This window comes from Strongylocentrotus purpuratus, unplaced genomic scaffold (genome assembly GCF_000002235.5).
Source record: "Strongylocentrotus purpuratus isolate Spur 01 unplaced genomic scaffold, Spur_5.0 spur5_scaffold_15, whole genome shotgun sequence".
Lineage (NCBI taxonomy): Eukaryota > Metazoa > Echinodermata > Echinoidea > Camarodonta > Strongylocentrotidae > Strongylocentrotus > Strongylocentrotus purpuratus.
This window is the reverse complement of record NW_022145600.1, coordinates 12,897,094-12,910,955: the sequence shown is the minus strand read 5'-3', so window position 1 is coordinate 12,910,955 and position 13,862 is coordinate 12,897,094. Positions and strand designations below refer to the sequence as shown.

Sequence of the window (13,862 nt, the reverse complement as noted above, 5' to 3'; positions counted from 1 at the left end):
ACTGACAATGTGTCTTAGTTTGGCTTATTCTTGGAGAACCTTTGATTAATAAATATCCCAATAAAGACATGATGAAAGCCATACTCAATACTCACAAAAAAACATTTTACAGGAGAATTTGGGGGTTAGAGAAGGTTGATCTTCGGATCCACCACCAATTTGTGTATCATGCTACTTATGGAAAAAGGAAACATGTACATTAGCAAAGAGGTGAATCCTATTATGGCACTCATTAATGACTGAATATTTTTTATGGTCCAAGGCCCTAACCCACACAAGAGCTAATATGTCATGTATGCAACCTTGTCTGCTTAAAGCCAACAAGGCATTGATGTACACTATTTAACATAGTATTAATGACTTTCTTGCACTTAATTAGCAGATGATCTAATCATGGTTCACCTCATATGAGATGATTATATCAATTAAAAGCTTTTGCTATCATAAAATTGTCCCGACTTGTTTAAATAAATAAATTGTCTGTTGAGAGCCAGAAGGGTGTTAACCCTGTGTCAAAGTACATGAGTTAATGCCTCTCTTGCTCAGAACAGATAACAAAATGGTTTCTAACGGGACAAAAGCTGTATCATACTAATCTATGGTGTCGGAATCAACTTTGGGGAAAATTTAACATGGAACTACTATGTTACCATGCCTGTATATATCCGCACCCACTTCTAACTCGAGCCTACTTGATAATAACATGGATGCTCCCGTCTGATACACCATCCCCTTCTCTCTCCATCCCAGACGCTCGTTTACTCGACCCCCAGGGGGTTTCACGAAACATTGAAGATGCATTAAGAGTATACAGCGTCCCGCAGGGGGATCGGAGCATTGACGCAGTGAGTTGAGTTCATGTGTAACATTCGTGGGATGGGGGATATTGACGGGTGTTTCAAGAAACGTTGATAGCGCGATAGGAACATATAGGACCCCATGGGGACCCCAGTATCTACACAGCCCTAAGCATCTATGTGTAACTTTGGTTAGACGTGGCGACAGGGGATATCGAGATGTGTTTTAAAATAGAACAGGAGCATGATCAACGTCATGTTTAAAGGATGTGATGATCGAGTGGCCTAATCGTAATTGGGAGCAGATACACGGCCATCTATTTTCTAATATTCCTATACAGAAGAATCAAACAATTAAAATTGAATAACATAAGGAAAAGTACTATTTCAAATATAAGTAATTAACCAACTTAATCTAATTATAATTAGTACTACTTCAGCCAAGTAATTTTCATCACTAGTTGTCTCAAGTCAAACTTATGTGCAGGTATGTCTCTGTTATCTGTGTGAAGCCATATTATCTGATCTATTGATATTTAGCACTATAATGTCATTTCATAGTGATGTTGATACTTCAAAATGTCATGATAAACACAAAACAAAAATTAATCCAACTATTCAGAATAGAAATTTCTATTTTTAAATGCAAAAAATCAAGCTATTATACTATCCAAACAACAACTAAGCATTGAACCCATGACATAGGTGGGGAGGGGAGGGTGTTTAAGAGGAAGGTAGACCTATGTTTATAATTCATACATTATCCTGTCTGGGCACATTCATGTATAAACAAATCATTCACGGCCGTACGCCTCAGACGTGATGAATAATTAGGGTATATAAAGAGTCGACAGACTTCTACTTGGAAAACTAATCAACTTTTATACATTTCTTGAAGTGACACTTAGAATAACATCCATCCATACTTCAGTGACCATACCATACCATAGTTGCCATGCCTTAATTATTTGTAGAATTTTAACTTGCAATTCCTATTCAAATACATAGAACTTTATAATTTAAGTGTATAACCACCCATTGAATTGTATTAAGACAACTTTGGTTGGAGTCTAAGGAAAATGCATGTTATACCATAATCAGCGTATATCCAATAGATCAGTCAATGTAATTTTAATCCTTTAACTGCTATATTCATATAAACCTTTCAAAGTCAGTTGCTGTAAATAATTAAAATTTTCAAACAATCAAAATACTTGTCTTTCTTCTTGAAATTTCAAGAGCTTCATAAATCATGAAGTTTATTTATTATATTCTTCATAAAAGATTATTCTAAAACCCATCTTTCATTCCAGTCCTCCCCTGAGGTTACTTATGAATCAACCCATCTATAAGACCTGCATCCTAGCTCTTATCAAAACAAATTAGAGCTCATGCGAGTCCAAGGTAATTAGACACAAGGGGCTATATAAATGAGTAACCATGACAACATGGTCATAAGCATCTCTCAATGGTGGCTCTATATCATCACTGTCATGTAATAAAAGATATTGGAAAGAAAAAAAAATCATAAGGAAGGATATTTTGATCTTATCTGTATGGACAAGAAAGACATGATAGCGAAGCTGTATAGGTCATCAAGATAAGAAGATGTGCTCATAGATATGTGCTCATAGATATGGGCTTAGACATTGCAAGATTGAATCACTTTCAAATGCAGTTTCTGTCACAGAATCTTCTTCTTTACTTCTTACTACATGGTTTAATGTTAGTTCACATCTTAAATGATATTTGATCCTTCTTAATTTGCAAATTACATTATTGTTCTAGGCAGATTTATCTATGCTACTTTATTACTTATCTTGTTCCTGCTACTGCTATCTGTAGAATTTATGGTATTTACTTTGGATAGTGTAAGAGTTTATTTGGATTTCTTATTACACAAATATACAACTCTAAATAGTTTACCCAAGGTCTCGAAGATCCACAATGCATCAACAGAGGAACTCTTTATTTTGAACGGCAAACAGTAAAACAAAGAAGTCAGAATGCCAAATAGGGAAAAGTAATGAACGGTCGACCTCGCAATCGTGCAATATTGACACACATGATTGCTTAACTTGTTCCGCAACAAGCGAGGGCTTGGCTATAGATTATTGGGGTTGGAATACGAGAGGATCGCATTCTCTCAACGAGACCTAATCAAATTTTGTTGGGATGTGGAAAAAGAAATTAAATCACTGCATTGATATGTATTTCTTCAGGAAGACCACCACAAAGACAAAAAGCAAGGGAGATGGGTCCGAAAGGTTTATTGAGGGAGAAGGACAGATGACCATTTATATATTTGTTATCAGAGTTGTATAAACTCAATTGACCTTTTTCCATTTTCATTTCTGGTTAATGTTTAGTCTTTGGTATGTTGATTCAATACAGATGTGGGATAATATCTCTTTGACCAAAGCCCTCCTTTTGGAATTGATAGGGGAGAGGATTCTAAGAAACACTGCTAATGACTTGTCTTGTTATGACATTATCTAATACCTGGAACTCCACATTGATTAATATCTACCAGATGTACAACTCGGTCCATGTTTATGACGACTGCTTTAATTTGGTTTCTGAGTAATCATTAGAAATGTGTCAACCATAATGTCATGGCCAAGTTCATACTTCCAATGCACTGGTTTTTTCTGTTTCTACTATATGAACAAAAATGACTGTAATCTTACACTCGATCTAGCTTACATGTACATTACCTTTCCCCATGAAATTGAAATATTATATCAATATGAACGTTAACTGGTGGAAAGAGATGCCCTTTACCTTGAGTATGTACTCAACATGGAGATAACCATCATGTTGGAATGTTTTAATAAATACTTGAACATCATATTGTTGCAAACTGCATTGAATCTTAAAACCAATCACTCAGAGTAACTATTAAAGCTAAAAGTGCAAGCAAGACACCTTGCTAACAAATGATACAACTCTGAAAAAGCAGGTTAAGAATGTGTATTCTGCATTCACAGCGGGAGCGATACAGTTGCATAACAAACAATGTAAACCATCCTATCAAATAACACTTGGGATGTACCAGTAAACAACACGTAATACAAACCGTTTCATATGCTACTAATTATGTTGTCTTTACTGTCCTAACATATCAAATAGGAGACTTGTTTGGGTAGCTATCGCTCCTTCAGATTGCAATCATGATTTTGGTACAAGAGGGTGGGAGACGGAGAGAGTGGGAGACAGGGAGAGAATAGAAGCGAGGAATCCAAGCAAGATGGCCGACATGATACTACTCTCACATGAGAGCATACAGAGAGCATGTAAACATGGAATGGAGGATAATCTAATCAATTGTGCTGAGAGTTGGGACAGATTATATAAAAACAGGGATCAGATTTTACAGAGAGTTGCAGAAGAACTTTGAACTCATGGATAAAGCTTGAAGCTTTGTTTTCTGTATGCTCTGGCTATGCGCCAAGCAAGGACCAAGAGTAAAATTGTACTGAAGGAATACAACTACAGGAAAGATAGTTACAGTTAAACTTACTTTTAGCAACCACCTGTACAGAAGGACTGCTTCATACAGCTACAATATATCTCTTTAAGCACTTTACGGATATTTGGTGATTGGAGTTATATGCATGATTCACTTTTAAGGAATGCAAAATAAACTAAAAATTGAGATAAAGAAACTTTCAGTTCTGCTCTTTAACCTAACACTCAAAAAGGGATGAAGGTACATCAACGGATAAAGAATAAATATAAAATTAATATAAAAACCTCACACTCAAAGGCTTGGCGGCTCAGTGGTAGAGCAGTGGTTTCATAACATGGACACCCCAGGTTCGATGTCTATGAGCTAGTGCCCTTTGAGAAGGCATTTATCCTCATTACCAAGTCCCTTGGAGAGGACTCAAAGCTGCTGGTCCACTGGTTGCTTACAATTAAGAATACACATGTTTTCTATGTGTTTTCATTACGGTAAAACCAACCAACCAACCAACTTTCAAGTCTGGGGACGACAAACACAAAACACCATTTAAGCTTAGCACACACAAAATTGGAATGATGGTGAAAGGATTAAGAAGTTGTCATAGATTTTACTGACAGAACAAGGTTTTTGAAGGCTCAAAAGAACTTGATGAAAACTTGGTGGATTGGCTTTCAAGCAGCCACGAACCATAAAAACAAACAAAAAGAGAACAAATCCAGGCTTATGATACTTTGATAGAGTGATTGATGTTCAATACCATGATGAGGGGGATAAGGTTCTCATTTCGAAAATTGCAAAAGCTTCTTCAAATCAAAAGAAATTGCTCATTAGTGACAATTCTTTAGTATAAGTCCTGTATCAGACTTTGATATCAAAATGTAAATTACTGTTTCCTTTTTATATGATCTCTTTTAAGAAATATCAAGACATCATTAGCTTGAACGCTTCAAAATGCATGAAATGGCCTTTACAGCTCTCTCTCTCTCTCTCTCTCTCTAACTCTCTCTCTCTCTCTCTCTCCCTCTCTCTCTCTAACTCTCTCTCTCTCTCTCTTTCCCTCACTCTCTCCTCTGCTAAGAGTCAGAAGGGTATTAACTCATACATTCTCACCAGATTTTTGTCATACCTCAAAAATGGAATGAAATTTGGAATCTTCTTCATCTTGATGTACCATACTGTTATATTGTCTTTTAAGAGCTATAAGGGCATTACATCATATACTATAACACAGGATTAATGCCCTTCTGGCTCCACAAAGACAATATTACTTTTATGACATTGTAAAATAGGAAGTCAATTTCATTTTTTGATATTCAACTTAATTATTTCTCTTTTGCTTCTCATCATACATTGTGACAAGGCATCAGCTCAAATTTCCTCATGTTTTCAAGGTATAGACGACAGGGAACAATTATATTCCACAGCACGTCATAAAGGCTTCTTAAAACAAGTCATTTCCTATAGTAATTGACCATTAAATAGTCTTTTTATCTCCTGTAGGGTAGCGCGCCCAGCATTCGGTCCGTTCCCAGTATTCGGTCAGACAGCCGTTTCAACAGCTGTAACAATTTAAAAAATAATTAATGAGCCACGAAACTTGCACAAATCAGGCAGCTGAACAACTTTTCTTAACTCTCAAAATTAAATCAGATATAGGGCCCCGGAAAGATCTCCAACTTAGCTCGAAATTGTTCAGTGTCGCACAACTTTCTTCACTTCCGCGTTCTGTTAGCACATGCGCTAACATGCATAGCCATATGTAGAAGTCTATTGCGAAACAACTACGTGGGCTGTCGCAATGAATTTAGTATGTGTGTGAAGAGAATCACTTCCGAGTTCACTCCATCGCAGCGAATTTGCAAATGACGCACTTGCCGATGTGCAAGAGGTATTTATACGATACCCTTGCCATGCAGTATCGCTCGTCCAGTATTCGGTCAACGCATTGACAATCAGTGCTTTATCGCGGACAGAGAAAGAGGATAGAGAGAGAGAGAAAGAGGAGAGAGAGAAAAAAAATGGGGGAGAGAGATGGAATCATTCAAAACGGGATAACGACGGATAAAGAAGATAGTACACAGAAAGAGGTAAAGAAAAGCAAGGAAAAGAAATAGTGAGATTGAGGGAGAGAAAACCTGGGTAGGTGAGAGAGATGGGAAGAGAAGAAATGTTTAAAAAGACAGAAAACATGATGAAAAGGATTGAAAAATAGATGAAGACAGAAAATAAGTGTAAATGAATGAAAGAGAGCGACAAGAGTTAGAGAGATGCAGTGAAAGAGAGATGCAGTGAAAGAGAGATGCAGTGAGAGAGAGAGAGAGAGAGAGAGAGAGAGGAAGAAGAGACTCGCAAGATAGAAGTGAAAGATAAGAAGGCCCCCATCAATATTTAATTTTGTCTTGTCTCTAAATGACATCCCTTGGGCCCTACTGCCTGAACTTCCCCACCATGTTACCCTCGCACTGTACTTCAGGAAACAAAAGACAACATGAGAACCATGGAATCAGATTAGTGAAGAGAAGAAGCATTCGTAAATTGCCCACAATTGTCTAAAAATCTAGGCTGATTTCAAGATGGATTTTCATCCAGTCCACCGGCTGTGAGAGATAAAAAGATAAATATCTTATCGGATCAATTTCAAAGACAGAGAAGATATTTGCTAGCCTAAAGTTTTGCCTTGTTTATTTTCACAAATCATGAAATGTCACCATATAGCTGGAATAAATGGACTGCCAGAGGCAAAGCTTTAAGGAGAAAATTAGATGCTTACAAGATATTTCTAGCATGTATTGAAAAATGATTAGAGATTTTGGTATTAATCATGATCCGGTGAAAACGAGAGGGTGAAAGAGAGAGAGAAGAGAGAGAGGGAGAGGGAGAGAGAGAGAGAGAGAGAGAGAGAGAGGGAGAGGGAGAGAGAGAGAGAGAGAGAGAAAAGAGAGAGAGAAAAGAGAGAGATAGAGAGAGAGAAGAGAGAGAGGGAGACAGATAGACAGAAACAGAGAGAGGATAAAGAAAAATAAAAGACAGAAAGAGATGGAGATAAAAGAGATAAAAGAGGAGTGAAAAGAAAAATATCAGAAAACAAAACAGTTGAGAACGAATTAACCTGCCAGAGAGGGGAGAGCTTAAGAAAAGAAAAATAAGATAACATCATGCAGATGTGGACAGCACAAGATGAGGAAAGTGAAAATGTGATATAGAGCAACTCCTTGAAGACTTAATGCAGAGAGGAGCATAAACATAGGGAGCACGTCGGAAGATGGAAGGCAAGGCAAATATTGACTCCTGAAATGTTTGTGATGGACCTCCAAAAATACTCCTCGTCCCCTCCCACAAGCCCCCTTCGGACGCAACGGAAGGACGTCTGCGCAAAGGGAATAAACACGGCAGGGCACAGGAGCATCTCGGCTTACTGTCTCAAGATGACAACAATCTTTTGTTTGTTCAGGAGTGGAATATAATGGATGAAAAAAGATGCAGAATCAATTCATTATTGGTGAGGTTGTTTTAATCGCAACGTAAAAATCTTTTTATGACGTAATTTTAATCTTCTCACCTTAAGGTGGAGTTGATGATGTTTATCCATATATGTTATATTTTCAAAAGGATATGGAGAACAATTACAGAGAAAGCACAGACATAGAGAGGGAGAAACAGAAGAAGAGAGGGAGAGACAGCAAAAGAGAGGGAGAGACAGCAAAAGAGAGGGAGAGACAGCAGAAAAGAGAGGGAGAGAGAGAGAAGGAACATTACATTCTTATCTGAAACCTAAAGAAGAAAACTCTTACTCTACTTTTTTTTTACCCCTTTTCTTTAATTTGTTTGAAATCCACTCCCCAAAACCTCCAAGAGCAACAACTTCTGTTACAACTGTCGTAGCCATGACTACCAAGAGCACTCTGTTCCATCTCATATTTTACAAAGCATGAAAAAGTAACAAGTAATCTTCATTCCACCCACGCACATTACTCCATAGTGTTTTCATGATATATGCTTACACTATTAAGTTGGTTCTCAGAGCCTTATTGTGCTTGTATGATCACCGTTCCAAGGTTATTCTAAACAGCCATCTTGAATACAAATCAGACATGCATTTGTACTCGCAAATTTAGTTAAGTGGACAGAAGGGAAATAGAGACAGCAAGAGAGGAGATTCTTTTTGAAATTAGATCACAGTAACTTAAGCAAGAAGGATTTGTTACATATATACCGGTAAGTACATTAACTGGTATGGTCATTGTAGTCCCATATGTATGCATTCATGCTGTTTTGAACGCTGATTCAGGGTTCGAGGTGACCCGATTTTTACTGTTGTTGCGCATAGGCCGCACCCAGACTTTTTTATATTTTCTCTTCCCAAAATACTGCATCCTTTACGCCGGCAAATACACTATATACAAGGTTTTTTATAATTATTCTTAATTTTTTTACTGCGATTGAAAATACTCTTCTTTAAAAAAAGGAAACAGTGATAAATAATTACAACAAAATATATTATAAATGTTACTACGTAATCAACAATTCTACTTAATGTATATACAATTTCTTTAAGAAGGAAATTACACTGAAGCTGTGACTATTCTCTACCACATGCAAAGGTTTAGCTGGTAAAAAAAACTACTTGAATTAATGAATGTCAATCAAATTGATTTTAATTCACTTCTTTTTAATGGTGGTTGAAGAGCAGATTGGGGCAAAAAAAAGATCAAATGGCAGACAATACATTAATTGGAAATATCGGAATGAAATACATATTGGCACTATACAACACTTCATATCACAGCAATTACTTCATAGTTCTGCCATCAACATATTTGTTTTTCATTATTTGGTGATAATTCACAGACCATTAAGCAGTATGGAGTGACAAGGCTGCAAATGTGGAGAAAGACAGAGCTAAGAATAAATGAGGAAACTATCACTGGAAGGTAAAAAGGAGAGGGATATGCTCAATTTAAGAGCAGACAGACCACAATGTAAACAGGAAGACATTTAGTGAGTAAAGAGCAAAGCCAGACAAAATGAAAGAGAGAGAAAATCAGAGACCAAAAAAAAGAAATAATAGTTTGAGACAGAAAAGGAGTCTGAAAGAAGTGAGACAGAAAAGTAAGAGAGATAGTTTTAGGGGGTGAGCTAAAGAAATCGATTTCACCGCAGTTCAAGGAACTAACATTGAAGTCAAAATACAAAGATTGAAAATAACAATAACTGCTATAAAGCTGATGTAAAACTGGCAAGGCCAAAGGGTATTTATACAAACATGAACAATGAAAAAGGTATTCTGACAAAAAAACTCACACTGTTTATTTTTGTAATATGTTTGTTGAATATGGTGGCAATGTAATGATTAATGGTAAGAAAACATGTGGCTAGTTTGGGGGAGGAGACGACACATTAATGTAGTAAAAGCAACCCACTTGAATTATTGAGTGTCAATCAATATAATTTTGTATTCATTTTGTTTTCGGGCTCACGATCAATGTAGTAAAAGCAACCCACTTGAATTATTGAGTGTCAATCAATATAATTTTGTATTCATTTTGTTTTCGGGCTCACGATCAATTGGGCAAAAAGAATTTCCGTTTCGGTTTAATAAAATTTGGAGTGGACTATTAGGCTATTATCATTATCATTATCATTATTATAAGTGGTTGAATATCAGAATGCTGTAAACAAACAAAAATTAAATTGGCAGACAATAAATAGATTGGAAATATTAGAATGAAATACATATTGGCACTATGCAACACTTCATAGTTCCACCATCGACAAATTTGCTTTTCATTATTTGGTGACAATTCACAGACCATTAAGCAGTATGGAGTGACAAGGCTGCAAAATGTGGAGAAAGACAGAGCTAAGAATAAATGAGGAAGCTATCACTGGAAGGATAAAAGGAGAGAGATACGCTCAATTTAAGAGCAGACAGACCACAATGAAAGAAGGAGAAAATCAGAGACTAAACAAATGTTTAAAAAATTTTTTTTTTTAGAAAGTAGTCAGAAAGAAGTGAGACAGAAAGAGAGAGAGAAAAGGAAATAGTTTTAGGGGGTGAGCTAGAGAAATTGATTTCACAGCAGTGAAAGGAAATGACATTCAAGTCAAAATACACATATTGAAAATACAAACATGAACAATGAAAAAGGTATTCTGACAAAAAACTCACACTATTTATTTTTTAAATATATATGTTGAATATGGTGGCAATGTAATAGTTAATGGTAAGGAAGCAGGTGGCTGGTTTAGTGGGAGGAGACAACACCCTCATGTAGTGGTGTCACAATCGACGGGTTATTTTCATCCTCACTACTGTATACCGGAAACAGGATGGACTAGAGAAGGGGAAATGAAGGATGATGGAGGAGCAATGTTCTGGCATGATGGTGATGGTAGTGACGCAGAGGAAGATGAAATGTTCTGCTACATGATGATGATGATGATGAGATGAGGGAAGAGGGGACAGAATGCTATGGTGGTAATGATGTTGAAGAAAGGAAGGGGAAGTCTGGTAGAATGCTATTTGGAAACAAGGAGGAGGGGTGTAAAAGTTACAGAGGTAATGAATCAGAAGAAATGTTCTAGCATAATGATTGGGAAGGCAGAGGGGTCCTGTGAAATTCAACGGTTATAATAAGGCATAGAACAGGAGGGGAAGATGTTCTGACATCACACTTCTTGAAAAAGAGACAGAAAGTATTAGACATGGTAGACATGAACGTAATCATGAGAAAGTGAAATCAAGATGGAGAAGTAGAAAGCCAAGAGGGAGAGACAGAGAAAATAGATAGAAACTGAGATATATAGGTTCATAGAAATTAAAGAGACAGAAAGAGCAAGAAATATTGGGAGAAAGAATGGGAGAGAAAGTGATAGTGAGAGAGAGAGAGAGAGAGAGAGAGAGAGTGAGAGAGAGAAAGAGAGAAAGAGTGTGAGAGTGAGATGTAGAGGATAGAGAGGGGGAAGGAAAGAGAGAGAGAGAGACAAAAAGAGAGATGGTAGAAGATTGAGAAATAAGGGTTAGGAGGGAAGAGAGAGAATGGAAGAAAGAGGTAAGAAAGAGAGAGAGAGAGAAAAACAACATAGATAGATTGTACAAGAGAAAACAGAGATAAAGTGGGGTATGAGAGAGAGAGAGAGAGAGAGAAAGTGAGATGAATTCCTGCTTCTTGCTATGCATTATTCCCACCTGTGCCATGCAAGTCAATTACTGAGTGCCTGCGGAAAAATACAGGGGCACGTGCTCTTGCCTTGCTAATTCAATTTTTGAAGAAAAAGAGGAAGAAACAGGGCGCCAGGGCAGCAAAGCATGATAATGGCAAACCACATCGAAAAGGCATTTTTGCAGAAGATGCTTTACATACATCAACATGTATGGCTTCCTTTTGTATTTGAGTATTAGAGTTTGTTTCTTTTCTTTGAGACATACATACGTCATATAATTTGTTGTAGTACAATAACATTCTTTTAATGAATGAAGAAATTGATTGCATTTTACTAGTGTTAGAAGGATGCAGTAGTAGCAGCAGCAAGTGGTGATAGTTGGTAATGACGATCATAACATAATACATGAAGCTGAAAAAAAAATCCACAGTAGATATCAAAATACTTGATTCAGTACACATCTAAAGTAGATGTAGATACTCTAAATTTTACAAATCCAAGTAGAACACACAGAATTACCCGATTCCACAAATTCCAATTTTAATTAGATATAAAAGCATTTTTTCTAAATATTCAAACAGAATAAAAACCACTGTTCCAAAAGTCCAATTGACGAATAGAAATACTTCATTATAAAATCTAAAGTAGATATTAAAGTGTTACAAATTACATTGGTAAGCCATATTTTTTCTTCATTAAAATTTCCTACAGTTAAACTAAACCATTTTTAATGAAGATCATCACAAAAAAGCCACTCAAATCACCATGAAGCATAACCCACAATGTGCACCATCTCCTTTCTCATTCAAAACAATGCAATTATTTAGTAGATGGGGACGGCTAGGTTATAAGCAGTATATGGTAAAGAATAACATTTGTTTTAATGGATGAGTTACGGGATAGAAGGGAGACAGAGAGAGAGATACATAGAGGTAGAGGGAGGGGGTGAGGGAGAGAAGGGGGAAGGAGATAAGGAGAGGGGGAGGAGGGGGGCAGGTATAGGAATAGTTCATAATTCTGACCTGTTTAAATCCTCTATACATCAGCTGGAGTTCCTTCTTGGAGAATTTGGTCATTTTACAGAGCTTGTCTAGTGCTTCTGGCTTGTAGCGTACAGTCTGCATATCAATCTCATCCAAATCATGGTCTGCAAACAAAACAAACAAAAATAGAATTAAATATCAAACATTTTGATAACAAAAAATAAAAAAATATGCCCTGTAAAGCAGGGAGGAATTAAGATAATAAAATTGTGATAACAAAGCACTAGATAATATACAAAATATCATTAGAATTAAGATCATAAATGTTGATAAAATTGAATAGATTGTGACCTTGAGGAAGCGTAGTTTGTCCTTCAGCAAATAAGATTTAAGATAATAAAGTTGTAATAAGAAACTTGTGATTGAGATAATGACATTTTGATGAGAAAATTGTGAAAATAGACGAAAATGTAAGATCATATGATCTAACAAAGACAATGGTAGCAACAAAGGTTGGCAACCCTTTGCCTACAGGAAGCAAGTAATTCCTGTACCCAGCCTCTGAGAATAGGAGAATACAGTAGTTGGTGGGGTGATTGATATCTTACAACACTGGGTTAAAACCTTCCTTGCTATTGGCAGACTATACTCTTCATAATGCACAGATATATGGCATAGAGTTAAGAAGAAACAACAGATCCATTAAGAATCACAATTGTCAGATTCAAACTTGCCAATGCAACAGGATAGAACAGTGTGACCTGCTTTGACATACCATATGTTTATAAGTCAAGGATATGACCCCTGACTATGTCAGATTCAGTCATCTTTGCAATCTGCATTTCATCTGTTCGGTGCCAGAAGGGTGTTATTATTCATATAAATTACTTCAACACAGAGTTAACACCCTTCTGATTTGGAACAGACCATTTCTCTTAACATATGCCCCGTTGACACTTGCCCGCATTTCGATTTGCGCATAGTTTGCGCATAGACACATACCCTTGCGTGCAAATGCGGGAAGTATTCGTGGTAGCATGCAGGAGGATGCGAACGGATGCGGGCCGTGCTTGAAAATGTTCAAAATTTTGGCACGACAATTTTGTTTGGCAACGTTCGTGAACACTTCATGAACTTTGAGCACCCTATGCGCTGCCTAGTTGTGCCAGTGCGCGCCGATGCCTAGTGGCACGCATGTTTATGACTAGTTAACAACTAATTGCACACAATTTGCGCATTTGGCTGCGCATACTTCCCGCGCAGTTTTCGCATGCAATGCGCATAGTCTACGAATACGTGTCCTAGTGGTTACGCATTGTGTAAACTATTCGTAAATTAGACAAGACCCTGCGTGCGACTGCGTGCCGCTAATTGACACGCATTGGCATGCCATAGAGCGGGGCAGTGCGGGACCAAAATGCGTGCAAGTGTCAACGAGGCATGACACTT

The 13,862-nt window shown here is 37.0% G+C and overlaps 1 protein-coding gene across 1 annotated transcript in view; it reads right to left on the bottom strand.

Annotated features, from left to right (window-relative positions):
* Positions 1-12,575, bottom strand: part of LOC115924030 (Kv channel-interacting protein 4-like) — a 51,227-nt gene extending 38,652 nt beyond the window's left edge. The window contains exon 1 of the mRNA XM_030985606.1: positions 12,453-12,575. Within this exon, the coding sequence (XP_030841466.1) occupies positions 12,453-12,554 (102 nt within the window). The 5' untranslated portion in view covers positions 12,555-12,575. The remainder of the gene's footprint in view (positions 1-12,452) is intronic.
* Positions 12,576-13,862: the final 1,287 nt, after the last annotated feature.